This window comes from Balaenoptera musculus, chromosome 11 (genome assembly GCF_009873245.2).
Source record: "Balaenoptera musculus isolate JJ_BM4_2016_0621 chromosome 11, mBalMus1.pri.v3, whole genome shotgun sequence".
Taxonomy (NCBI): domain Eukaryota; kingdom Metazoa; phylum Chordata; class Mammalia; order Artiodactyla; family Balaenopteridae; genus Balaenoptera; species Balaenoptera musculus.
Window position 1 is genome coordinate 31951075 of NC_045795.1, and position 25121 is coordinate 31976195.

Here is a 25121-nt window from a genome sequence, read left to right on the forward strand (position 1 = left end):
CATATTTACATAGAGTGTGAAGGAAATTTAGCAAAAGTGGTTTTCAGTTATGTCAACCTCCTTTTCATGTCTGTATCACAGGAAATTCCTATTAATGATGGAGTAGAGCTATTGCAGATGGTCCTGAACTTTGACACCAAGGATCCCCTCATCCTGTCCTGTGTCCTCACTAATGTCTCAGCACTCTTTCCATTTGTCACCTACAGACCAGAGTTCCTGCCCCAGGTCTTCTCTAAGGTAAACTCCCTCTCCTTTGTAAACTTCATTTTGGCATTTCTAAGCTAATTATTTCTTGTAACTGTTTTTGTAAGTATATGAGACAAGCTAATAAACAGTTGTTTATTTATTTATCAAATATTTACTCAGTACTTAATGTGGAGCAGGCACCATGCTAGTAGGAAAGCCTTGTCCTTTACCACCTCTCTGTTCGGGGAGAAAGGCACATAGACAGATGTGGTACCTACGTGGCATTGCAGTTAGTAGACATGTACACTGAGATGGAAAAGAGTACCTGAAGGAGGAGGTATCAATGTCTGCTGTCGGGTTGGGAGGTGATTTGTAAGAGGAAAGGTTTTGGGGGCCAGTTGAGGTGACTAGTGAGAGGTGAAGCACCACCTGAGTGAGAATATTGGACCAGGAGGAGGGAAGGAGTAAGGCAGAGAAGGGGTGAGTTCTGTTTTGCAGGACTAGGTTTAAAGTATACATATAATATCTCAGTGGAGACATCTCATGCTAAACTGGCTGTTTGAGGTTAAAGGTCTAGATTCAGAAAATTATGAGAGAAAATTAAGGCATCGCCATCATAGAAATGCCAATAGTAGAGGTGAAGCCCTAGCAAAAAGGAGTTTTATGTAGAGTTGGACATGTAGCTCAAACAGAGAACCCTGACAGTCACCATCATTGAGGGAGAAGCCCTCAAAGAACAAAAAAAGGGATGGCCAGAGAGATGGAGAAAATGTTGTGTTACAAAGTCCAGGAGAACTTCAAAAATGTGGACTCATTTGTTGCCACAGAATTTCTTTAAGAATTGGAGAGTGTCCATAGGGTTCCTCTAGACCTTTGTTAGCGTGTTATTCCATCATAGTGGCTAGGGCAGCAGTCACATTGCATTGGGTTAAGGAGTAAGTGGGGAGTTATGAAATGGAATCAGGGAGAGTAGACCACTCAACTTTTAACAAAAAGTGGAGAGATGTGACCATGGCTGAGTTCTTGGATGATAGCCTGGATTGTTCTGGGATTCTGTGGCCTTTATCTTTGTAAAGTGTTTGCTGGTAAAATTGTGAATCTCAAGCCTATTGCAGAGTTATCTGAGAAAATGAACATCTGAAACTTTGTAATGCCAGTTGAAAACCCTTTTGTTACCATATTGTTTGCACTTTGGGGATTTTGTTAGAAACTTTGTAACTATTATTTAAAAATACTTTATGCATTTGGTACTTATGAGTGACCTTTTTTCTTCCCCTTAGCTATTTTCATCTGTCACTTTTGAAACTGTTGAGGAAAGTAAGGTAAGATCATTAATTCAGCCTACCAATTCTAACTTCTTAAGAACAAAAATGTGAATACCCAACACTTAGTGTAGATTTTTCTAATAAGCAAAAGGGGTTAATAAAGGCAGGAGATAGTCATATGATGGGGTGTTTTGCACTAGAGATACTCTAGGACAAATAGTAAACATGTGGATTCATGGTAACTATAAATGTCACTTGATTATACTCCCATAGCTGTGAAAATTGTGAATTTACCTCTGAAGGAGATATTTACATGATTCTCTGAAGCATCTGTTAATTATATTAAAAGTAGCTTTAAGTTTATTGAATATCTCTTCCCAGGCTCCCAGGACCCGGGCGGTGAGGAATGTGAGGAGACATGCTTGTTCCTCCATCATCAAGATGTGTCGTGACTACCCCCAGCTCGTGCTGGTAAGCCCTGGACTCTGTTCAAGTAACCACTGAGACATGCCGAGTTTGGGTACATTCCTCTATAAATCCACCGCTAATTATACCTCACATAAGGTTGGTCTTCCCCAACTCCAGAGCTACTCAGTGAAGTTTAGAAATGCAAATATATTGCCTCAGAATGAATTGTTCTCTTCCACATGGATGACCAAGTTTTCCCTGTCAGTGTACACCTCTTTACCGTACTATGTGTGATGTTCTTAACCACCACTGCCAAGTGATGTGCCTAGTCTTGAGAGAAGCCAGGTGCAAACCCCAACGTTTTTTGGAGGGTTTCTGTAAGAAGTTTAGCACTACTCCAGATAACAAATTAACCAAAAATTTCTTCTCTGAATACACAGCAGTTATTTGTGTGTGTCTGTCTGTCTCTCTCCCCCCCCCTCCTTCTCTCTCTCTATATATAAAATATATATATATGTATATAAAACAAACTCATCTTTGTCCATGAAGATACTGTAAAAGTTGATATAGATATAAAAGACAGATGGTTTTCACAGTTGTAGAGTCAGAAAGTGCAGTTACCCAAATACTCAAAACCTAAATTGCGTGCCTGTTCAGCCAAAAGAAGAGTGTTATAATTAAATTATTAAGTGACAGTCTTATTGGCCTGACTGTCCTGGAAGTGTCTTCATCCTCTTTTTACCTTCCTTGAGTGACCCACCACTCCTTGAAACTCAGACCTTCACCACCTTCGGGTTTTTTTCTTTGTGAAATGCAGCCCAGTTTTGACATGCTGTATAACCATGTGAAGCAGCTCCTCTCCAGTGAGCTGCTCCTGACACAGATGGAGAAGTGTGCCCTCATGGAAGCCCTGGTTCTCATTAGCAACCAGTTCAAGAACTACGAGCGTCAGAAGGTGTTTCTAGAGGAGCTGATGGCACCCGTGGCCAGCATCTGGCTTTCTGAAGACATGCACAGGTGGGGGAGATCCTTTGCCCTTGACCTTGACTGCACTTGAGTACCCGTTCTCTTCTAAGACTATGTCCGGGGTCGGGGTGTAAGGATATCAAGGTATAGTGGTACTATCAGTGATAGCTGAAGGCCTCTAAAACAGGGGTCCCCAACCCCCGGGCCACAGACCGGTACTGGTCCGCTGCCTGTTAGGAACTGGGCTGCACAGCAGGAGGTGAGCGGCAGAGGAGAGCTTCATCACCGCTCCCCATCGCTCGCGTTACCGCCTGAACCATCCCCCATACACCCCCGACCCCGGGTCCGTGGAACAATTGTCTTCCACGAAACCAGTCCCTGTGGTGCCAAAGAGGTTGGCACCACTGCTCTAAAAGCAGTCTTGTAAGTGAAATGGCGAAAACATCACCTTGCTCTGCAGAGGTGTAGGAACAGAGACGAAATGACTAAGATGGATAGTGTGGGTCGGAAGGCCACAGAGTGAGGTCTGCTGTGGTGTCTAGTTGCAGCTTCAGCACATATAAAGAAGTGAGAACAGCCAGTAGGGCCATACAAAGTAGGAGCTGTACAGACACCCCTCTGTGCCCACATAGCCTTCTCAAGCTTGTACCTTTTTTGATTCTTAAAGTGTCACTAATAACATTTAGAAGTGGGAAGAGAAGTTAATAAATCTTCATATGACAGCTGACAATTTGATTAGATTCCTCTCACTGTAACAACTGCTCTTTGGGGGTGAAATAATCACAGCTTATTAGCTCTTGAGGAAGAAACTGTCCTTGCTTAAAGTCGTGCTGTAACTTGTCTTTCCCCCACCAACCTTTAGAGTGCTGTCAGATGTTGATGCTTTTATTGCCTATGTGGGTGCAGATCGGACAAGCTGTGACCCAGGCCTGGAGGATCCCTGTGGCTTAAACCGTGCACGAGTGAGTAAGCCTCTCCTGGGATAGGGAAGGTGCGTAGGCCACAGGTAGGAGTAGGGTGTTGTCATTTGTCCAGGTTCTTGTAGACTTAACGTTTTTTTGTATACGAGCAAGAAATCTGGGAATCTCCACTTGCGTTAGTGTCTCCCTTCTTTTCTTCTTTAGTCTTAAGTTCTTGAGTTAGTTCTCACAGCAGAGCAGGTGGTCTTTTCTATGAAGTCATTATTTTGGCTTTAAGGATCTGTAAATAGCTTGGAGGACTGAAGGTGTAATGAGGAAGTAGGTCAGAACTTGGTCAGCAGGGTGGGTTCTCCCTGCCTTTGCTCTCTGGCAAGTTAAGTCCTAAATGGTGGCCTAACTTGCAAACCTGAGATTTTCCAGTTCTTTGCTATTCAAATAAGCATTGTTCCTGGCTCCATTACGGCAAAAGTCTTATTAATTAACCTGGCAAGTAGTCAATTGGTAGAAAGTACTATGACTGAGGATTAGGGCAAAATCTATGAAGGCCTAAACTGGAGGATGCAAGGCCAACTCAAAAACAAGATGAAGTGTTGGCAGCGTAAATACTGTTTTGAAGTATGTCCAAGCCCCCTTCTAATTGGGGTCCTGCAAGCCTCTGGAAGGATATCCTCATGAAAGGAAAGCTTTTAGAGCCTACCACTGGTCCTGAAGATGGCATTGAAAGGATCCCTTTTGGACTTGACCTTAAAGGAAGGGACAGGGATGGGGGCCGGGGTGGGCGTCTTTTCCTTTTGTCTGGCTTCTATGTCACCTTTGCCATAATCTTGCAAATATCTAATAGCACTTTTGTCTTTTCTTCCCCTTTTATGTTTACCTTTCATTTTTATGTTTTTCTGTAGATGAGCTTTTGTGTGTATAGCATTCTGGGTGTTGTGAAACGAACTTGCTGGCCCACTGACCTAGAAGAGGCCAAAGCTGGGGGATTTGTGGTGGGTTATACACCCCCTGGAAATCCAATCTTCCGTAACCCCTGCACAGAACAGATTCTGAAACTTCTTGACAATTTGCTTGCCCTTATAAGGTGAGTCAGAATAATGGTTTTTCTATGTTGTATTTAAAACTTTTTGCCTTAAAAATCTCAAAAGCTTAATTTGTTTATACTTCTTCAGATCATATGGTGGTAAATAAGAGATTAGGTCTTGTTCCGTTCTAGAGGGACTCTCCTTTTTAAAAGTAACATTGACTCTCACTTTTTTTGTTGTTGTTTTAATTTAATCTTATTTATTTTTGGCTGCGTTGGGTCTTCGTTGCTGTGCGCGAGCTTTCTCTAGTTGTGGCGAGCGGGGGCTACTCTTCGTTGCGGTGCGCGGGCTTCTCATTGCAGTGGCTTCTTCTTGCAGAGCATGGGCTCTAGGTGCACGGGCTTCAGTAGTTGTGGCTCGCAGGCTCTAGAGCACGGGCTCAATAGTTGTGGCACACCGGCTTAGTTGCTCCACGGTATGTGGGATCTTCCCGGACCAGGGCTCGAACCCGAGCCAGTGTCCCCTGCATTGGCAGGCGGATTCTTAACTACTGTGCCACCAGGGAAGCCCTGGCTCTCACTTTTATAAGTCTTGCATTCCAAGTGAACACATGGGGGCTAATCTCAAAATGGCTTTTCTCATTTTGAGCCTCCTCTGTGTTCTTTTACTTCTTTATACTTCATTTCTACTTTTTACTTTAAGTTTCATTTGGTCTAAAGTTTTGCCACTAAAGGAGTTGTTCATTGGGAGCAGGGCAGTTGCTTTCTGTAGTGGTGCTTCTCTGGGTCAGGTATTCAAACGAGCTAATCTGAATTCATCAGTAGTGACTGTGTTCTCAAATGGACCAAACATCCAGTGGTTGAACATGCCAAAGGGAAGGCATGATACACGCTCCACATCAGAGTCCTAGGTTTTTACTTCTGAAAGCTGAGTCCTCAGACCAGCAGCATCAGCAGTCACCTGAGAGCTTGTTTAAAATGCAGTATTAGGGCTTCACCCCAGACATACTAAATCAGAATCTGCATTTTAACAAGATCCCCAGGTTGTTTGCGTGCACATTAAAGGTTCAGAACCACTGTTATAAATCACATGAGCTAATATAATCAAGTGGAAGTAGGCCAAGTCTAGGCTTGTTGGTTACTCAATATATGTTTCATGATTCAGGGATAGATGCTCTCTACAGTGAAAGAGAGCCTTTGGAGAGAATCAGTTTTTACTGGCCAAAGCAAAATTTGATTGCTTTTACATCTCCTAGTGTTTCTGAGTTCAGGTTAGAGCTCTGTTCCACTGCTTTTTGGCCTCTTATCCTGGGTATTAGAGCGGAGTCTCAACTGAGTAAACCAAATTTACTCAACATGAGTAAACCAGATTACTCATGTCTCAGGGATGCTCTGCTGACAACAGACACCCTGGACCATATGCTTAAGAATCCAAGGTTTTAAGTTAATGTTGACCAAATTGGAGGGCTGGAGTGTCTGAACAAGTTGTCATTGTGGACGTGTATATGGAAATAGACAATACTTTGCTCTGATTTCAAAAGGAGGAAAAAGATTTCAAAAAGAAGTATGGGTTACATGTTGAGAGGGTAGTAAAATAGTTAGTCAAGGAAAAGTTTGTCTCCATATTGATGTTTTTAAGACCAAAAGGATCTTCTGTAGTTTAGAGAAATGTGAAAGTGATGAAGTCAGATAGCAACAGGCTCATTGACTTTTTAAGCCTGTGGCCAGAGTCCCTGTGCTGGGAACCTAGACCTGGAAACACGGTTCATCCCTGGTTAGGTGAGGAGACAAGAGATTGTCATCTTGATATTTTTCTAAGAGTACAACACTTTTGGAAAATCCCAAAGTCAATCAAAAGGTATTTTGAAAAACGTTGACTGTAGTTATGGAGTAGTTAGATTCCCTGAGTAGTGTGCAGCTGGAGCTGTTAGAGTTTTGTCTTGTTTTCGTAGTAAGTTTTATCTTGAAGTATAATGTTAAGGGTACAAATATACATAAGAAAAGGACACAAATTGTGAGTGCGGGTAGATGAATGTTGACAAAGTGAACACCTCCATGTAATCAGCACCCAGATCAAGAAACAACCTTACCCAGCACCTCTTTTCAGTCCTACGTGCCCCTCAAGGGTAACCACTATTCTAACTTTTATTTAACATTTTGCCTGGTTTTTTGAGCTTTAATAAATGGAGTCAGAAGCATGCACTCTTTTGTGCCTTGGCTTCTCTTGTGTAATATTATGTTTGTGAGCTCATCTGTGTTATTGCTTGTAGTTGTGGCTTGTTCATTCTCATTGGTGGGATGGTATTCCATTGTGTGAATATGCTGTAACTCATTTATCCATTTAGTGTTGATGGACTTCTGGTAGTTTCCAGCATTTTTTTATCACTACGAGTGCTGCTGTTAACATTCTTTTGGTGTATACATAATTTCTGTTGGGTAGGAGCAGAATCCTACATGTAGGAGTAGAATTCCTGTTTATAAGGTATGCATATTTTCAGTTTTCATAGATAGAATCAAATAGTTTTCTAAAGTGGTGTACTAGTTTACATTCCTACCAGTTTGTGTATTAACTCCTTGTTATAAAACTCCTGTTTTAACTCCTTGTCACACAAATAGTCTGATAATCGAAGGTGTTAGAGCTGCACTGTCTAGTATGGTAGCCACTAGCCACATGTGGCTGGCTACTGAGCACTTGAAATGTGGCTAGTCTGAATTGAGATAAACTGTAGGTGTAAAACACACACTATATTTTGAAAACTTAGTACAAAAAATATAAAAATATCTCATTAATTTTTATATTGCTAGCATATTGAAATGATTTTTTGATGTGTTGGGTTAAATAAAAATATAATTAATTTAACCTGCTTCTTTTCACTTTTTAAGTTTGGCTGGTTAGAAAATTTTAAATGGCTTATGTGGCTTACTTTTTATTTCTATTGCACGGTGTGTTCTTAGTGGGTTGGGTGGAAGATAGATGTGGGGAGCAGAACTCTCTGGTTCTCAGAAGGTTCATTATCATCATTCATTATCTGTTTAGAATAACAACTTTTCTGTTAACTTAAAGTTTGTTACATTGTTTCCAGATATCTTCTATATGTTTTATTGAAATCTTTGTATGTGGGAAGTCTTGTTTAGCATAGTGATTATACTTTTTTTTTTTGGTTTGATATATGTATATATTGTGAAATGATTACCACAGTAGGTTTAGTTAACACCCATCAGCTCACATAGTTACACATTTTTTTTCTTGTGATGAGAACTTTTAAGATCTCTCTTAGCAACTTTCAAATGCACAATACAGTATTAACTATAGTCAGTGTGCTGTATATATCACATCTCCAGAACTTACTTACCTTTTTAACTGAAGTCTGTACCTTTGACCACCTTCGCCCATTTCCCCCACCCCCATCTCCCTCCTCGGGCAACCATCAAACTGTTCTGTTTCTATGAGTTTGGTTTTTTTGATTCATCGTACAAGTAAGATCATACTGTATTTGTCTTTCAGTGTCTGATGTGTTTCACTTAGCATAATGCCCTCAAGGTCCATCACGTTGTCACAGATAGCAAGATTTTCTGCTCTATTGTGGCTGAATAATATACACCTGTGTGTATGGCAATTACACTCTTAGTTGGTGATACTAAGAATATTTCAGATAGGTACAGACTGCAGAACTTAAAACTTTTATTACTTGATTGTCTTTTTCTTTGCCAAGCAATAACTAGTTCCTCTTAATGTGGAAGCATAGTGCTCTAACTTGCAAGTGTGTCGGGAAATATTTCAGGAACCTGAATGTCACTAGGGCTTGTAGGACTCCCTGGAGCCATAGATACGAGAGCAGTATGTACTGAGTCCTCCTTCCATTACTTGTGAGTTACAGGTGCAGGCACCATGGTGCCATCTCCTTGGCGAAGGGGAGGAGGAGGAGAGGAGACTATACGGAATACAAGATTTTGTTGTAGCATCAGGGACATTTGACATATGATGCATTATATTTTTTAAATTATATCTATTTTTTAAATTATATCTTGGGATCACAGTCACACTTAATTAAAGAATAAAAATAAAAAACATCTCATCTGTTCCCCATCAAATTTAAGACTATGAATTTCTTTTCAAGAAGAACTGATTTGGGGCTTCCCTGGTGATGCAGTGGATAAGAATCTGCCTGCCAATGCAGGGGACACAGGTTCGATCCCTGGTCCGGGAAGATCCCACATGCCGCGGAGCAGCTAAGCCTGTGCACCACAACTACTGAGCCTGAGCTCTAGAGCCTGCGAGCCACAACTACTGAAGCCCACGTGCCTAGAGCCCATGCTGCACAACAAGAGAAACCACCGCAATGAGAAGCCCGCTCACCGCAATGAAGAGTAGCCCCCACTCGCAGCAACTAGACAAATCCCGCGTGCAGCAATGAAGACCCAACACAGCCAATAAATAAATAAATAAATAAATAAATAAATAAATAAATAGGAAAAAAGCTCTATTTAAAAAAAAAGGACTGATTTTATGAGAGATCATTTCATAGTATTAGACATCTTCCCAAACAACCAAGAAAAACTTAATTCAGAAACCAAAAAGTTGGCAAATTGCAGTTTTTAAAAGTAAGTGGCACCACTTACCAACCCTTGAGCTCCACACAGCAGGAGGTAAAGGCTAAGGTAGAGTTATGGATAGCCTCACAAAATACAAGCAAATTGAATCCAACAGCATGTTATAAGGATTATACACTATGACCAAGTGGGATTTATCCCAAGGTAAGAGTGGTTCAACATACAAAAATAAATCAGCATAGTACACCATATTAATAGAACAAAGGAAAAAACCCACTTGATCATCTTAATTGACACAGAAAAAGCATTTGACAGAATCCAACACCCTCTCATGATAAAAACACTCAGCAAACTAGGACTAAAAGGGAGTTAAAAAACTACTGCTAATAAATAAATTCAACAAAGTTATAGGATACAAGATCAACATACAAAAATCAGTTGTGTTTTTATACACCAGCAATGAATGATCCCAAAAGGAAATTAAGAAAATAATTCCATGTACAATAGCATTCAAAAGAATAAAGTACCCAGGAATACATTTAACCAAGGATATGAAAGACTTATACATTGAAAACTAAAAAACATTCTGGAATTAAAGATGACCTAAATGAAAAGGCATCCTGTATTCATGAATTGAAAGACTTAAGTTCGTTAAGATGGAAATATTTCTCAAAGCAATCTATAGATTGAATGCAGTCCCTATTAAAATTCCAACAGTGGGAATTCCCTAGTGGTCCAGTGGTTAGGACTCCAAGCACTTCCACTGCAGGGGGCACAGGTTCGATCCATGGTCAGGGAACTAAGATCCCTCATGCTGCGCAGCATGGCAAATACATACATACATACATATGTACATACATTAAAAAAAAAATTTTCCAACAGTTTTTTTTTTGCACAAAGCTGATCCTCAGATTCACATGGAATTGCAAGGGGCCCCTAAAAGCCAAAACCATCTTGAAAAAGAACAAAGTTGGGAGACTCAAACTTCTCATTTTCAAAACTTACTGCAAAGCTACAGAAATCAAAATAGTTTGGTACTGAGAAGGATAGACATATAGAAAAATATAATCTAATCAAAATAGGCAAAAGGCTTGAATAGACATATCTCTAAAGAAGATATACAAATGGCCAACAAGGCCATGCAAAGATGCTCAACATCTTTAGTCATTAGAGAAATGCAAATCAAAACCATAATGAGATACCACTTCATACCCAATAGGATGGTTACAATAAAAAATTATGTTGAGGAGATAGCTTCAAGATGGCAGAGGAGTAAGACGAATACATCGATATGAGGAACAGCTCCTACAGAACACCTACTGAACGCTGGCAGAAGACCTCAGACTTCCCAAAAGGCAAGAAACTCCCCACATACCTGGCCATGTGGCTGACAGGGTCTTGGTGCTCTGGCCGGGTGTCAGGCCTGAGTCTCTGAGGTGGGAGAGCCGAGTTCAGGACATTGGTCCACCAGAGATTTCCCGGCCCCATGTAATATCAAACGGTGAAAGCTCTCTCAGAGATCTCCACCTCAACGCGAAGACCCAGCTCCACCCAACGACCAGCAAGCTACAGTGCTGGACATCCTATGCCAAACAACTAGCAAGACAGGAACACCACCCCACCCATTAGCAGAGAGGCTACCTAAAATCATAATAAGTTCACCTCAAAACACACCACCAAACATGGTCCTGCCCACCAGAAAAAGAAGATCCAGCCTCATCCACCAGAACATAGGCACCAGTCCCCTCCACCAGGAAGCCTACACAACCCACTGAACCAACCTTACCCACTGGGGGCAGACATCAAAAACAACGGGAACTACGAACCTGCAGCCTGCAAAAAGGAGACTGACCCCAAACACAGTAAGTTAAGCAAAATAAGAAGACAGAGAAATACATAGCAGATGAAGGAGCAAGGTAAAAACGCACCAGGCCAAACAAGTGAAGAGGAAATAGGCAGTCTACCTGAAAAAGAATTCAGAGTAATGATAGTAAAGATGATCCAAAATCTTGGAAATAGAATGGAGAAAATACAAGAAACGTTTAACAAGGACCTAGAAGAACTAAAGAGCAAACAAACAATGATGAACAACACAGTAAATGAAATATAAAATTCTCTAGAAGGAATCAATAGCAGAATAACTGAGGCAGAAGAACGGATAAGTGACCTGGAAGATAAAATAGTGGAAATAACTACCACAGGGCAGAATAAAGAAAAAAGAATGAAAAGAATTGAGGGCAGCAATTAGAGAAAGAAGAACAAAAAAAACCCAAAGTTAGCAGAAGGAAAGATCATAAAGATCAGATCAGAAATAAGTGAAAAACAAATGAAGGAAACAGTAGTTAAGATCAATAAAACTAAAAGCTGATTCCTTGAGAAGATAAACAAAATTGATAAACCACTAGCCAGACTCATCAAGAAAAAAAGGGAGAAGACTCAAATCAATAGAATTAGAAATGAAAAAGGAGAAGTAACAACTGACACTGCAGAAATACAAAGGATCTTGAGAGATTACTGCAAGCAACTATATGCCAATAAAATGGACAACCTGGAAGAAATGGACAAATTTTTAGAAAAGCACAACCTCCCAAGACTGAACCAGGAAAATATAGAAAATATAAACAGACCAATCACAAGTACTGAAATAGAAACTGTGATTAAAAATCTTCCAACAAACAAAAGCCCAGGACCAGATGGATTGACAGGCGAATTCTATCAAACATTTAGAGAAGAGCTAACACCTGTCCTTCTCAAACTCCTCCAAAATATAGCAGAGGGAGGAACACTTCCAAACTCTATGAGGCCACCATCACCCTGATACCAAAACCAGACAAAGATGTCACAAAAAAAGAAAACTACAGGCCAATATCACTGATTAACATAGATGCACAAATCCTCAACAAAATACTAGCAAACAGAAGCCAACAGCACATTAAAAGGATCATAACACCATGATCAAGTGGGGTTTATCCCAGGAATGCAAGGATTCTTCAATATACACAATCAATGTGATAAACCGTATTAACAATTGAAGAAAGACCATATGATCATCTCAATAGATGCAGAAAAAGCTTTTGACAAAATTCAACACCCATTTATGATAAAAACTCTCCAGAAAGTAGGCATAGAGGGAACGTACCTCAACATAATAAAGGCCATATATGACAAATGCACAGCCAACATTATTCTTTTTTTTTTAATTTTATTTATTTATTTATTTATTTATTTATTTATTTATTTATTTATTTATTTATGGCTGTGTTGGGTCTTCGTTTCTGTGCGAGGGCTTTCTCTAGTTGTGGCAAGCGGGGGCCGCTCTTCATCGCGGTGTGCGGGCCTCTCACTATCGTGGCCTCTCTTGTTGCGGAGCACAGGCTCCAGACGCGCAGGCTCAGTACTTGTGGCTCAAGGCCCAGTTGCTCCGCGGCATGTGGGATCTTCCCAGACCAGGGCTTCCGTGTCCCCTGCATTGGCAGGCATGTTCTCAACCACTGCGCCACCAGGGAAGCCCCAACATTATTCTTAATGGTGAAGAACTGAAACCATTTCCACTAAGATCAGGAACAAGACAAGGTTGCCCACTCTCACCACTATTCAACATAGTTTTGGAAGTTTTAGCCCCAGCAACCAGAGAAGAAAAAGAAATAAAAGTAATCCAAATCGGAAAAGAAGAAGTAAAACTGTCACTGTTTGCAGTTGACATGATACTATACATAGAGAATCCTAAAGATGCTACCAGAAAACTACTAGAGCTAATCAATGGATTGGGTGAAGTAGCAGGGTATAAAATTAATGCACAGAAATCTCTGGCATTCCTATACACTAATGATGAAAAATCTGAAGGAGAAATTAAGGAAACACTCCCATTTACCACTGCAACAAAAAGAATAAAATACTTAGGAATAAACCTACCTAAGGAGACAAAAGACCTGTATGCAGAAAACTATAAGACACTGATGAAAGAAATTAAAGATGATACAAACAAATGGAGAGATATACCGTGTTCTTGGATTGGAAGAATCAACACTGTGAAAATGACTCTACTACCCAAAGCAATCTACAGATTCAATGCAATCCCTATCAAACTACCAATGGCATTTTTCACAGAACTAGAATAAAAAATTTCACAGTCTGTATGGAAACACAAGAGACCCCGAATAGCCAAAGCAATCTTGAGAAAGAAAAACGGAGCTGGAGGAATCAGGCTCCGTGCCTTCAAACTATACTACAAAGCTACAGTCATCAAGACAGTATGGTACTGGTAGAAAAACAGAGATATAGATCAATGGAACAGGATAGAAAGCCCAGAGATAAACCCACACACATATGGTCACCTTATCTTTGATAAAGGAGGCAAGAATATACAGTGGAGAAAAGACAGCCTCTTCAATAAGTGGTGCTGGGAAAACTGGACAGCTACATGTAAAAGAATGAAATTAGAACACTCCCTAACACCATACACAAAAATAAACTCAAAATGGATTAAAGACCTAAATGTAAGGCCAGACACTATAAAACTCTTAGAGGAAAACATAGGCAGAACACTCTATGACATACATCACAGCAAGATCCTTTTTGACCCACCTCCTAGAGAAATGGAAATAAAAACAAAAATAAACAAATGGGACCTAATGAAACCTAAAAGCTTTTGCACAGCAAAGGAGACCATAAACAAGACGAAAAGACAGCCCTCAGAATGGGAGAAAGTATTTGCAAATGAAACAACTGACAAAGGATTAATCTCCAAAATATACAGGCAGGTCATGCAGCTCAATATCAAAAAAACAATCCAAAAAGGGCAGAAGACCTAAATAAGACATTTCTCCCAAGAAGATATACAGATTGCCAACAAACACATGAAAGGATGCTCAACATCACTAATTATTAGAGAAATGCAAATCAAAACTACAATGAGGTATCACCTCACACCGGTCAGAATGGCCATCATCAAAAAATCTACAAACAATAAATGCTGGAGAGGGTGTGGAGAAAAGGGAACCCTCTTGCACTGCTGGTGGGAATGTAAATTGATACAGCCACTATGGAGAACAGTATGGAGGTTCCTTAAAAAACTAAAAATAGAACTACCATATGACCCAGCAATCCCACTACTGGGCATATACCCTGAGAAAACCATAATTCAAAAGGAGTCATGTACCACAATGTTCATTGCAGCTCTATTTACAATAGCCAGGACATGGAAGCAACCTAAGTGTCCATCGACAGATGAATGGATAAAGAAGATGTGGCACAAATATACAATGGAATATTACTCAGCCATAAAATGAAATGAAATTGAGGTATTTGTAGTGAGGTGGATGGACCTAGAGTCTGTCATACAGAGTGAAGTAAGTCAGAAAGAGAAAAACAAATACCATATGCTAACACATATATATGGAATCTAAAAAAAAAAAACAAAAAAAGTGGTTCTGATGAACCTAGGGGCAGGACAGGAATAAAGACACAGACATAGAGAATGGACTTGAGGACATGAGGAAGGGGAAGGGTAAGCTGGGATGAAGTGAGAGAGTGGCATGGACATATATACACTACCAAATGTAAAATAGATAGCTAGTGGGAAGCAGCCACATAGCACAGGGAGATCAGCTCGGTGCTTTGTGTCCACCTAGAGGGGTGGGATAGGGAGGATGGGAGGGAGACGCAAGAGGGAGGAGTTATGGGGATGTATGTATATGTATAGCTGATTCACTTTGTTATACAGCAGAAACTAACACAATATTGTAAAGCAGTTATACTCCAATAAAGATGTTAAAAAAAAGATACATTAAAAAAATAATAATTTTGAAAAAAGAAAGTAATAGGTGTTAGCAAGGATGTGGAGAAATTGGAACTCTTGTACACTGTTGGTAGGAATGTAAAATGGTACAGCCACTCTGGAAAACAGTTTGGCAGTTCCTCAAAAAATTAAAAATAGTGGGAATTCCCTGGTGGTCCAGTGGTTAGGACTCCGTGCTTCCACTGCAGGGGACCCAGATTCTATCCCTGGTTGAGGAGCTAAGATCCTGCAAGCCGTGCAGCACGGCCAAAAGCATAAAAATAAATTAAAAAATTAAATATAGAATTACCATGTTAAGCAGCAAGTCCAGCTTGAGGTATATACTCAAAAGAATTGAAAGCGGGTCTTAAAGAGGTATTTATACATCTATGTTCATAGCAGCATTACTCACAATAGCTAAAACGTGGAAGCAACCAGTGTCCATCAGTGGATGAATCGATAAGCAAAATGTGGTCTATACAAACAGTGAAATATCATTCAGCCTTAAAAAGAAAGGAATTTCTGCAACATGCTACAACATGGGTGAACCGTGACTATGCTAAGTGAAATAAGCCAGTCATAAAAAGGCAGTTTAAACATGGGTGCTAATGAATGCACATGGTTAGACTTAAAAAACATTATTGAGGGTTTTTAAAAAATAAGCATGGGGCTTCCCTGGTGGCTCAGTGGTTAAGAATCTGCCTGCCAATGCAGGGGACACGGGTTCAAGCCCTGGTCTGGGAAGATCCCACATGCCGCGGAGCAACTAAGCCCGTGAGCCACAACTACTGAGCCTGCGCATCTGGAGCCTGTGCTCCGCAACGGGAGAGGCCGCGACAGTGAGAGGCCCGCGCACCGCGATGAAGAGTGGCCCCCACTCGCCGCAACTGGAGAAATCCCTCGCACAGAAACGAAGACCCAACACAGCCATAAATAAATAAATAAATAAATAAATAAATAAATAAATAAAAACATGGTCTAAAATGATCTATTCAGTGTTCATCTTAAATATTTGATCTTGCTGGTCCATGTTCTGTAATTTTCTATACATTTGAAATGTTTTATAGTTAACTTTTAAAAGAGAAATAGGTAGTTATGCCCTCTGGCTATAGATTGTTCCGTGGTGCCATTGCAGTGGAAGGCAGGTAGATCAGGTCGATAGTCTAACAAAGGTAAGTCATTTTGGTGGGGAAGAGGTGCTCATGCTGGGAATTGCAAATGTGCCTCTAGGAGACTAAACAGCTGCCAGAACATTGTTGGGTCCATGCTCTTGATTCAGAGACAAAACATCCTAAAAATGGGGGCATATTACTACCTACTCTGTGTTCCTGCCTGTGAACCATGATGCCTCTGACATTTCATCCTCTATCACGGGCAGTCAGAAAACTGGGAGTGCCTTGGCATCGTCTAAGGTTTGAAAGAATTTTGCTTTCCAGCTTTAGACTGTGATGTTGTCCGGCTCTCTCAGAATTCGGTTCTTGTGGTTGATTGCTATTAGGTGTTGTATACTGTACAAATAAACTTAATAGCATCAAGTCTATCCCCTTCTCCAGGGAAACATTTAAATTCCCCTGCCAAGAGTAGTGTTGACAGAGAGGTATCTATGTGGAAATGTAGTATCACTGAATTACAAGATGGAAACCCACTCTTTCCTACTCCAGCAGACTAAGAAAAGTTCACCATAGCATTCCTGTTTCTTTCAGAACTCACAATACTTTATATGCACCAGAAATGCTAGCCAAAATGGCAGAACCTTTTACAAGGGCTCTAGATATGCTTGAAGTGGAAAAATCTGCTATTTTAGGTAAGAAATGTAACCTTTTTTTTTTCTTGAAGTTTTCTATACCTTTATATGCCTTTATATTTCTATACCTTATCTCTAATGCAGCTTCAGTGTGCCTTGTGTCACCTTCTCCTCACCTGGCACTACCTTGACCACCTGTTTGTTCAGAAATGCATGTATGGGGTTCCTACAGGCTCTCTAGGAACAAGTGTGTTTACTTCATTATCTTATCATGCAGAGAAGGTCTTCAGAAGCACACACACCCCATGTTAACCCCTCCTTCACTTTAGCTGCCAGCTGGTAGTATGTGTTAGAGCCTTTAGATTATAAATAAACCATGCTTTTTGACCTGAAGGATATTAGCATACTTTCCTGCCTTTTGTATATGGGGGGGAAGTATTCAAACAATTAAGCTTAAATAGCTTTAATCAGTAAAATATAATGTATGTTATCACTTTTTTTTTTTTTTTTAATCTGTAGAGTGCCCCACATAGTGCCTGGCACCTAATACTAATAATGACAAATACTTTTATAACCAATATTACATGCCAAGTGCTATATTCTAATCATTATATGTGTTAGTTCATTTAATCAACCTAGGAACACACTACTCTTTTTTTTTTTTTTTTTAACTTTTGGGTTTGTTTATTTATTTATTTATTTATTTATTTATTTATTTATTTATGTCTGTGTTGGGTCTTCGTTTCTGTGCGAGGGCTTTCTCTAGTTGTGGTCATCGCGGTGCGCGGGCCTCTCACTGTCGTGGCCTCTCCTGTTGCGGAGCACAGGCTCCAGACGCGCAGGCTCAGTAATTGTGGCTCACGGGCCTAGTTGCTCCGCGGCATGTGGGATCTTCCCAGACCAGAGCTCGACCCCGTGTCCCCTGCATTGGCAGGCAGATTCTTAACCACTGCGCCACCAGGGAAGCCCTGTTATCACTTTTTTAAGGAATAGTTTCTGAGCCAAGTTTCCCAATTTTTACCTTGATCAGAATGTTGCTTTAACTCATTTCTCCCATTAGCAAATAACTTCATGATCATAATTGTGATACGTGCTGTGAAGGCAAGTGACTGTGGGAGTGTTTATTGGGAGACCTGACCCAGTCTTGGAGTGGAGTCACAAGACTGCCTCCCAGTGGAGACTTGAAGGATGAACAGGGGCCAACCAGGCTGGGGGCAAAAGGAGATGCTGAGCATTCTAGGCAGACAGAATGGCAGGTGCAAGATCCCGAGGCATACAGCAAAGAGCTTGATATGTCCAGGGAATAGGAAGGTGACTTGTGTGGCTGGAACACAGAGAGCAAGGCAGTTGGTTAGAAGTTAGAGCTAGAGGACTTCCCTGGTGGTGCAGCAGTTAAGAATCCGCCTGCCAATGCAGGGGACACAGGTTCGAGCCCTGGTCCGGGAAGATCCCATATGCCGCCGAGCAACGAAGCCCGTGCACCACAACTACTGAGCCTGCACAGCACAACTACTGAGGCTGCGTGCCACAACAACTGAAGCCCGCACACCTAGAGCCTGTGCCCTGCAACAAGAGAAGCCACCGCAATGAGCAGCCCCCGCTCGCTGCAACTAGAGAAAGCCTGCGCGCAGCAACGAAGACCCAACGCAGCCAAAAATAAATAAGTAAATAAATTTATTAAAAAAAAAAAAAGAAGTTAGAGTTAGAGACACCAGAGATGTCTAAACCTTGTGCCTATCTCTGGAGCTTCAGGTTGGCTTACCATCACAGCCCCGACAGTGTGTTTTTGCCCCGGCTATCACCTCTGCATGGGCCTGGCCATGATTAAGCAATCTAGTGAGCATGCCTCAGCTATGACTTAATGAAAAGGAGACTGTTGGCTTGTCTTTCCAGGGCCCATGGCTATCTCTCTTGGCCTAAATGGTCCTGGGCCATTTCCTTTGGCACCACTACACTTAAGCTCCCTTTTGGAGACACCAGTAAAAATGAAACGTCCAAAAAATGTCTTGTTATTAATATAAAAATTAGGTGTTGCTTCACCACCCGTTCCCCTCCTGCCCCCCCTTCAGTTATTCATATTAAGCCAGGAACTGCTGCTGTAGAAATGTATGACCAACCAAAACATACTGGAATGGACAAACAGTTCCCTCTGGCAGCTTCCAACCAGGAGCAAGATTGGAAACAAAATTGCCTCTGATTAGAAGTATAGATCTTTTAAGGCAATTGTTATACTGAGATAAGTGGGTTTCATTTTTATCTGCTATACACCTTGGGCTTTTGCATAAAATTTTGCTTGAAAAAGAGGTTCTGTGACTTAAAAAGGAAGGGGGGGACATTCCCAGTACCTTATGGAGAGATCGTTTTGGGCTATCATTGTGTGTTTTGGTACAAGTTCCATCTGGAGAAACCCAGGCAAAAGTTAGAGTACTCAAACCTGGACACTTAAATAGCTTTCGCCTTTCCCTGCAAATACAGTGTAGCAGTCACTTTAGGGAAGCTGTTAGCACTTCCAGCTGGTAGAAGACTTGGTCAGCTGCTTTGCATTTATAGCACCCGGCCCCCACCCCCACCCCCCAAACCACCTCTGCCTATGGGAGGGTGTTGGCAGGTTGAGACCCTCAGCAGAGGAACAGCAGGTTCCTGATCCATCTTTGTCTGTAGGATTACCTCAGCCTCTCTTGGAACTGAATGACTCTCCTGTCTACAAAACCGTCTTAGAAAGAATGCAGCGTTTCTTCTGCACCCTCTATGAAAACTGGTAAGGAACCAATGCTGCCTTTTCATATTCTCCTCCTAGACATGCATTGTATAGGATGGCCTTGGGTTGAACGTCTGATCTAGAATTCTAGTGTACAGGTAATGTGAGGAAAGAATTTGACAGGAAACTAATGATTCTAGTGTCAAATCAAAATGAACAGGCTGGTTTCCTGCAATTTTTATTTTAATTGTCACATGTGCCTTTAAGTCCTAGCCATGACTTGATATTTTAATGCCCAACTTGTCTGTTTCCAGTGCATAAAGTGATGAGACCAAAGTAGAAGTTACAGTGATGGGGATGCATTTTCTCAGACCCCTCACTACTCATAGCCCACTATTCATGGGCACTGGGAGATAGCTGGCCATATTTTGTCTTGGGGTCCTGGTTGTGGCATGGGGGGTGTAACTGGCCCTTCTGTACACCAGCATCCCCAGGGCACTGATCTCGCTAACACAGTGCTCTAGTCAGCCAACTAACAAAAGATTCTCCATTGTAAATCCATATTACTTACAAAGTAATGAAAGGCTACTGTTGATCTTGGGTACCGACATCTGTCTTTTAAAAGATGCTGAATCTGGTTTCAAGAAGTTTCCTTAAATGTTGGGGTGGGGGGGGTGGCTGTTATTTTCCCTTCTGATAGAAGATTAAGTCCACATCTTCGAAGTATACTGATTAAGCTAAAGTTCTCTTAAAAAGAAAATACAATGAATTGCTTTTCTAGCTGAGAAGTCTTCTTGTAGACTAGAAATTCCCAAGGCAGTCAGGGCTGGCGATAACAGATAATGGATTTGATGTTGTTCATGATTTTCCTTTACAGTTTCCATATCCTAGGGAAGGCAGGCCCTTCCATGCAGCAGGACTTCTACACCGTGGAGCACCTGGCCACCCAGCTCCTCAGCTCTGCCTTCGTCAACTTGAACAATATTCCTGACTACCGACTCAGACCCATGCTTCATATCCTTTCAAAAGTCCCTAGATACCCCAAAGGGCCAGAAGACTGAAGACAGGAACAGTTCAGAAGCACCAGAGGAGGCAGAGCTGAGCTATATGAAATAGATGGAAACATTTCTGACAGTATATAGTAACCACATTAGAAAGACAAGAAGATTGAAGTAAATAAAAGGAAAAACCTGAAAGCAGTCCAGGGAGTGTTGAAAGCTCTTTCTCCTTACGGGAAATTCTTACCATCCCATTTCTTGGAAAGATGAAAAATGAAGCTTTTATCCCTTTTCTGTACTTTGTCAGGTGCTTCTCTTTGAAGAAGCACACTCATACTGCATTCTCATTCAGACTCTGTTTTTGTTTGTTTGGGGGAGTATCGTTCTTCCCTGAAAGTTATATTGTAAGGAGAGTTTATTACAATTCCAGCCTGGCAGGGGAGTGGTGCTTTAGAACGACGGGCATGCGCTCGTGTGCTAAAGCTTCTTAACCTACCGCGGCATGGGTCTTTGTGAAGCCTCTGGTGCTCTTCTGTCCCCCGGAGCACTACGAAGCCCTGGTGTCTCCCATCCTTGGACCTCTTTTCACCTACCTTCACATGGTAAGAGATTGGCCAGGAAAGGGTGGCGAAGAGGCCTCTTAGAGTGGGTGGCCTCTCATGAGTCTCACAAGTCAAGAGCTCCTGAAAGCGTTGTCTCCTAGCCCTGCCAGGATGGCTGCACAGCCGCTCCACCCTTGCTGCCCTGGATGGAGCAGCTCCCCCGAAGAACTAAACTGGTTCCATTGCCTGCAAAGCACCTGCAGACGCAGATTCTACTCCTATCCTCCTGTTAACTGAGGAGAGGTGATCAGGGGAGTGCTTTTCCTGGGTCTGTTTCCCTGACTCTGGAATTAAGCAGGGGGACCAGCTGGGCAGAGAATAGGTGTGTCCAGAGAGACTCAGGAGTTCTGAAATGTCATTGATCCTTTCCAAGCAAAGAAGTGTTTGATATGCTGCCCTTGTCGTGGGTGTGGGAGAGGTTACAGAAACCGTATCTGGTTTTTTAACCTTGTGGGGTCTCCCAAGGCTCTGTCATTGTTACCTGGACTCATCTTCAGCTAATTCTAACCATGAAGTGGCCCTTAGATATTATCTTTTCCAACCTTCTCCCTAGTGTAGCACTTATTTCTTTTTTTGTTTTCCCAGAGGCTTTCCCAAAAATGGCAAGTCATCAACCAGAGGAGCCTGCTGTGGTAAGGGACTTTCTCTTCTCCGTGATGGATGAGCTGGCAGCCAGCTTTGGGGTGGGAGAAGGTAGACATGGAGGAAGAAGGACTCTGCCATCCCAGGGCTAGAATAATAGTGGGTTATAGTCATCCTCAGCCTAGATGGTAGATCGCTTTTCTGTGACCATTAGGCAGACTCAGCTCAAGCCTTCATAGGGGGTACCTTCAGCTGCCTGAGGTGAATGCTGAGACATTCTTAGGATTTTGATCCATTCCCCTCAAGCCAACTGGATATAGTCACAAGTAATAATGCCCCTCAGTGGATCACTGCTCCCCATTCCTAACTTTTGAGTGGAATGTAGACCAGAGGAAGTCAGGAGAAGGAAGTGGGCACAGAGGGTCTAGCTAGGGTCACTGCTTCTTTTGCATTCCCATGGAACTTGGCTCCTGGTTTTCTGCAGTGGAGAAGATGAGACAACAGATGAAAACCCAGAGTCTCAAGAGATGCTGGAGGAACAACTGGTGAGGATGTTAACCCGAGAAGTCATGGACCTGATCAGTAAGTGGCATGGGAACCAGGGGTAGAAGACAAGCCTTTTTCTGGAAAAAAAGCTGGTCACTCACCTAACATGTTTGCAGCAACACTGACTGATAAGAAATAATTAACTAAATAGAAACTATATAATTCTTAAGTCAATTTAAGGACACTTTATGAATTGTGAACTGCATTGTAGTTCATACTAAGGGCAGATTATGAGGAAATGGTCTAAAATAGCAGGAGGAAGTTGGATTAATGGTAGGAATAACTTCTAGCTTTGTCAAAATAGGGAAATTTTTTAATTCTTAGACATGAAGGTGGTTATATTTCGTTTTTATTTTTTGGTCAGTTCATTTGTTTGAGATCCAAAGTAGACCAAGTATACATATGAGGCATCCTCTCCTGGTCATTTACTCTCAGATAATTCTGTAATTTCCCTCCAGTTGATTGAACTTGAAGAGGGACCAGAACACAGTCTGGTCAAATGCCTCTATTTCTGTTGGTGAAGCTGACTTTGTGCCTGGACGGTATCCCACCTTCCCCCACTCCTCACCTGCCCAGAGACAGTTTGGGATCCACTGGCCTGGGACGGCTGTTGTCTGGTGGTAATATGCCTAGTAACCCTGCTTTCTTGCCTTAGCTGTGTGCTGTGTTTCAAAGAAAGGTGCTGACCACGGTACTGCTCCTGCTGCAGATGGAGATGGTAAGTGAGCCTGTTGCGGCCCTTGGAGGTCAGCCATTAAGCTCCTAAATATTGTTACTTCTGTAACCAGGTCAGTTCCCATAGAAACTGTGTCCCTAGCAGTCTGGTGTGGAGGAGACTTTGTACGTCTAGCTTTCGTCCATGCTGGCCCCCTTGCTGTATTCCCCAGCACAGTCCCTCCTCAGAGCCTCTGCGCTTGGTGATTCCTCTACCTAGAATGATTGTTCTCCCAACTATATACCTGGCCCGTCCCCCTGCTTTTTATTCAGGTCTCTGCTCAGATGTCACTTCTGAGAGGTCTTCCATGACCAGCTTATCAAAAATAACGCCAGCCTCTAGATTCTTCCTCTGCTCTGTCTTCCAGCACTGATCACTACCTGACATGTTTTATTTGTGTTATTAATTACTTCTCTCCCTCACTAGAATTTAACTACTAACAGGGAAGGGACTTTGTCGTATTCCTCTTATATCCCCAGTAACTGCTATAGTGGGTCCTCAAATATTTGTTTAACGACAAAAGATCCTCAGCATTTGCAGCTTTTTAGGTAACTGTCCAGAAAAATTCCCTGTTTTGCAAATGTATGGCTAGATGCATCTCTAGATCTGCCACGGGCGGAGGCTTCTACACCCTCTTATGAGGCTGGGGGGCTGTCCTAGTACCTTTGACCACCAGTCAGCCCAGGATACTCACCTCTCCTTTACTCTGTGGGCTTCTGTCAGAAAGGACGGTCTCTGTTCTGAAAGGATGGAGCTTAACATTTTGGTCTCTACTTACAGATGAAGAGATGATGGCCACAGAGGTAACCCCCTCGGCCATGGCAGAGCTTACAGACCTGGGAAAATGTCTAATGAAGCATGAGGTGGGTGGAGGGGCAGGCGAGATTTTTTTCCTTGCCCAGCCAGGGAGCCCGCTTCCACTTTTCTCATTTTCTGATGCCATCAGGAGGGTTTTTTGGTAATACTCCTTTATATGAGTTAAAGAAAACAGTGGGAAAGGCAGAAGGCCACTGTGTTCCCATGCTGGCATGGGCAAAGGCTCAGAAAAACACCCAGGCACATTGCCACCAGTCCCTGGTGTTCAGCCTCCCCCAGGCCTGAGCATCTCCTTCCTGCACATAGGTTTTATTTTCTGTATTGGTTGGTTTTTCTTTTTTGGATGGCCTGATTGACATAGAGGTAATAAACTCCCATCTCTTCAGTAGCTGCTTTTATCATTTTCCTGCTTACCTATTAAAACTCTAGCTCCTGATGCATAAGAATTCAGAGAACATTGTACTTATTTTCCCATTGTAATTCTCCATCCTTTTCCGTTAGGATGTTTGTACAGCGCTATTGATTACAGCCTTCAATTCCCTGGCCTGGAAGGATACTCTGTCCTGCCAGAGGACGACCACACAGCTCTGCTGGCCTCTCCTCAAACAAGTATGGTTACTCACCCTTTCTCCTCTCCCATCATGAAACATTTGGGTCATGAGGATTGACTGAATCAGTTGGAAGAACTAGGGTGCTGAGGCCTTCAGAGTCCCGCTTTGGCCCTGAGCACAGCTGTCTCCCCAGGTGCTGTCAGGGACACTGCTCGCAGATGCTGTTACGTGGCTGTTCACCAGTGTGCTGAAGGGCTTACAGACGCATGGGCAGCACGATGGCTGCATGGCTTCCCTGGTCCACCTGGCCTTCCAGATATATGAGGCGCTGGTGAGTGGAGAAAGCCTGGGGGCAGGATGGCTGCGGCTTCATCCCTCACAGCCTGCCTGCTCCCGGGCACTTGAGCCTTAATCCTAAACGTAGGCAGCTGCCAAGTTGCTAGTGCTGCCCCCTGAGAAGTGGGTGTGGCAGGGGATAGGGAAGGTGACGGGGCCCAAAACAGTGCCATTGAGTGGGTTTACCCCTACTTCTCAGCGTCCCAGGTACCTGGAGATAAGAGCTGTGATGGAGCAGATCCCTGAAATTCAGAAGGACTCACTGGACCAGTTTGACTGCAAGCTTTTGAACCCCTCTCTGCAGAAAGTGGCTGACAAGCGCCGGAAGGACCAATTCAAACGCCTCATTGCTGGGTGCATTGGGGTAGGTCACACCCTTCACACCCTTTCCTTAGTGCTCCCAACCACCTTTGCAGTCTTCTTGGACCATGTGTACAGGC

At 42.4% G+C, this 25121-nt stretch overlaps 1 protein-coding gene across 6 annotated transcripts in view; it reads left to right on the forward strand.

Annotated features, from left to right (window-relative positions):
* XPO5 (exportin 5) overlaps positions 1 to 25121 on the forward strand; it is a 48099-nt gene that overhangs the window by 20530 nt on the left and 2448 nt on the right. For 3 of the 6 annotated variants that reach the window (XR_005021820.1, XM_036868607.1, XM_036868608.1), the window contains 17 exons: positions 82 to 237; positions 1467 to 1508; positions 1833 to 1922; positions 2677 to 2876; positions 3688 to 3787; positions 4645 to 4826; positions 16797 to 16897; positions 19499 to 19595; positions 20413 to 20549; positions 21038 to 21135; positions 21721 to 21767; positions 22202 to 22299; positions 22919 to 22981; positions 23759 to 23841; positions 24296 to 24403; positions 24539 to 24676; positions 24881 to 25045. Coding sequence is in view for 4 of the 6 variants with exons in the window: in XM_036868607.1 (XP_036724502.1) it covers positions 82 to 237; positions 1467 to 1508; positions 1833 to 1922; positions 2677 to 2876; positions 3688 to 3787; positions 4645 to 4826; positions 16797 to 16897; positions 19499 to 19595; positions 20413 to 20549; positions 21038 to 21135; positions 21721 to 21767; positions 22202 to 22299; positions 22919 to 22981; positions 23759 to 23841; positions 24296 to 24403; positions 24539 to 24676; positions 24881 to 25045 (1905 nt within the window). In the remaining 2 variants the exon portion in view is untranslated. Of the gene's footprint in view, positions 1 to 81; positions 238 to 1466; positions 1509 to 1832; positions 1923 to 2676; positions 2877 to 3687; positions 3788 to 4644; positions 4827 to 16796; positions 16898 to 19498; positions 19596 to 20412; positions 20550 to 21037; positions 21136 to 21720; positions 21768 to 22201; positions 22300 to 22918; positions 22982 to 23758; positions 23842 to 24295; positions 24404 to 24538; positions 24677 to 24880; positions 25046 to 25121 lie in introns of those variants that run through there. The other 3 variants (XM_036868610.1, XM_036868609.1, XR_005021821.1) reach the window with 3 other exon arrangements.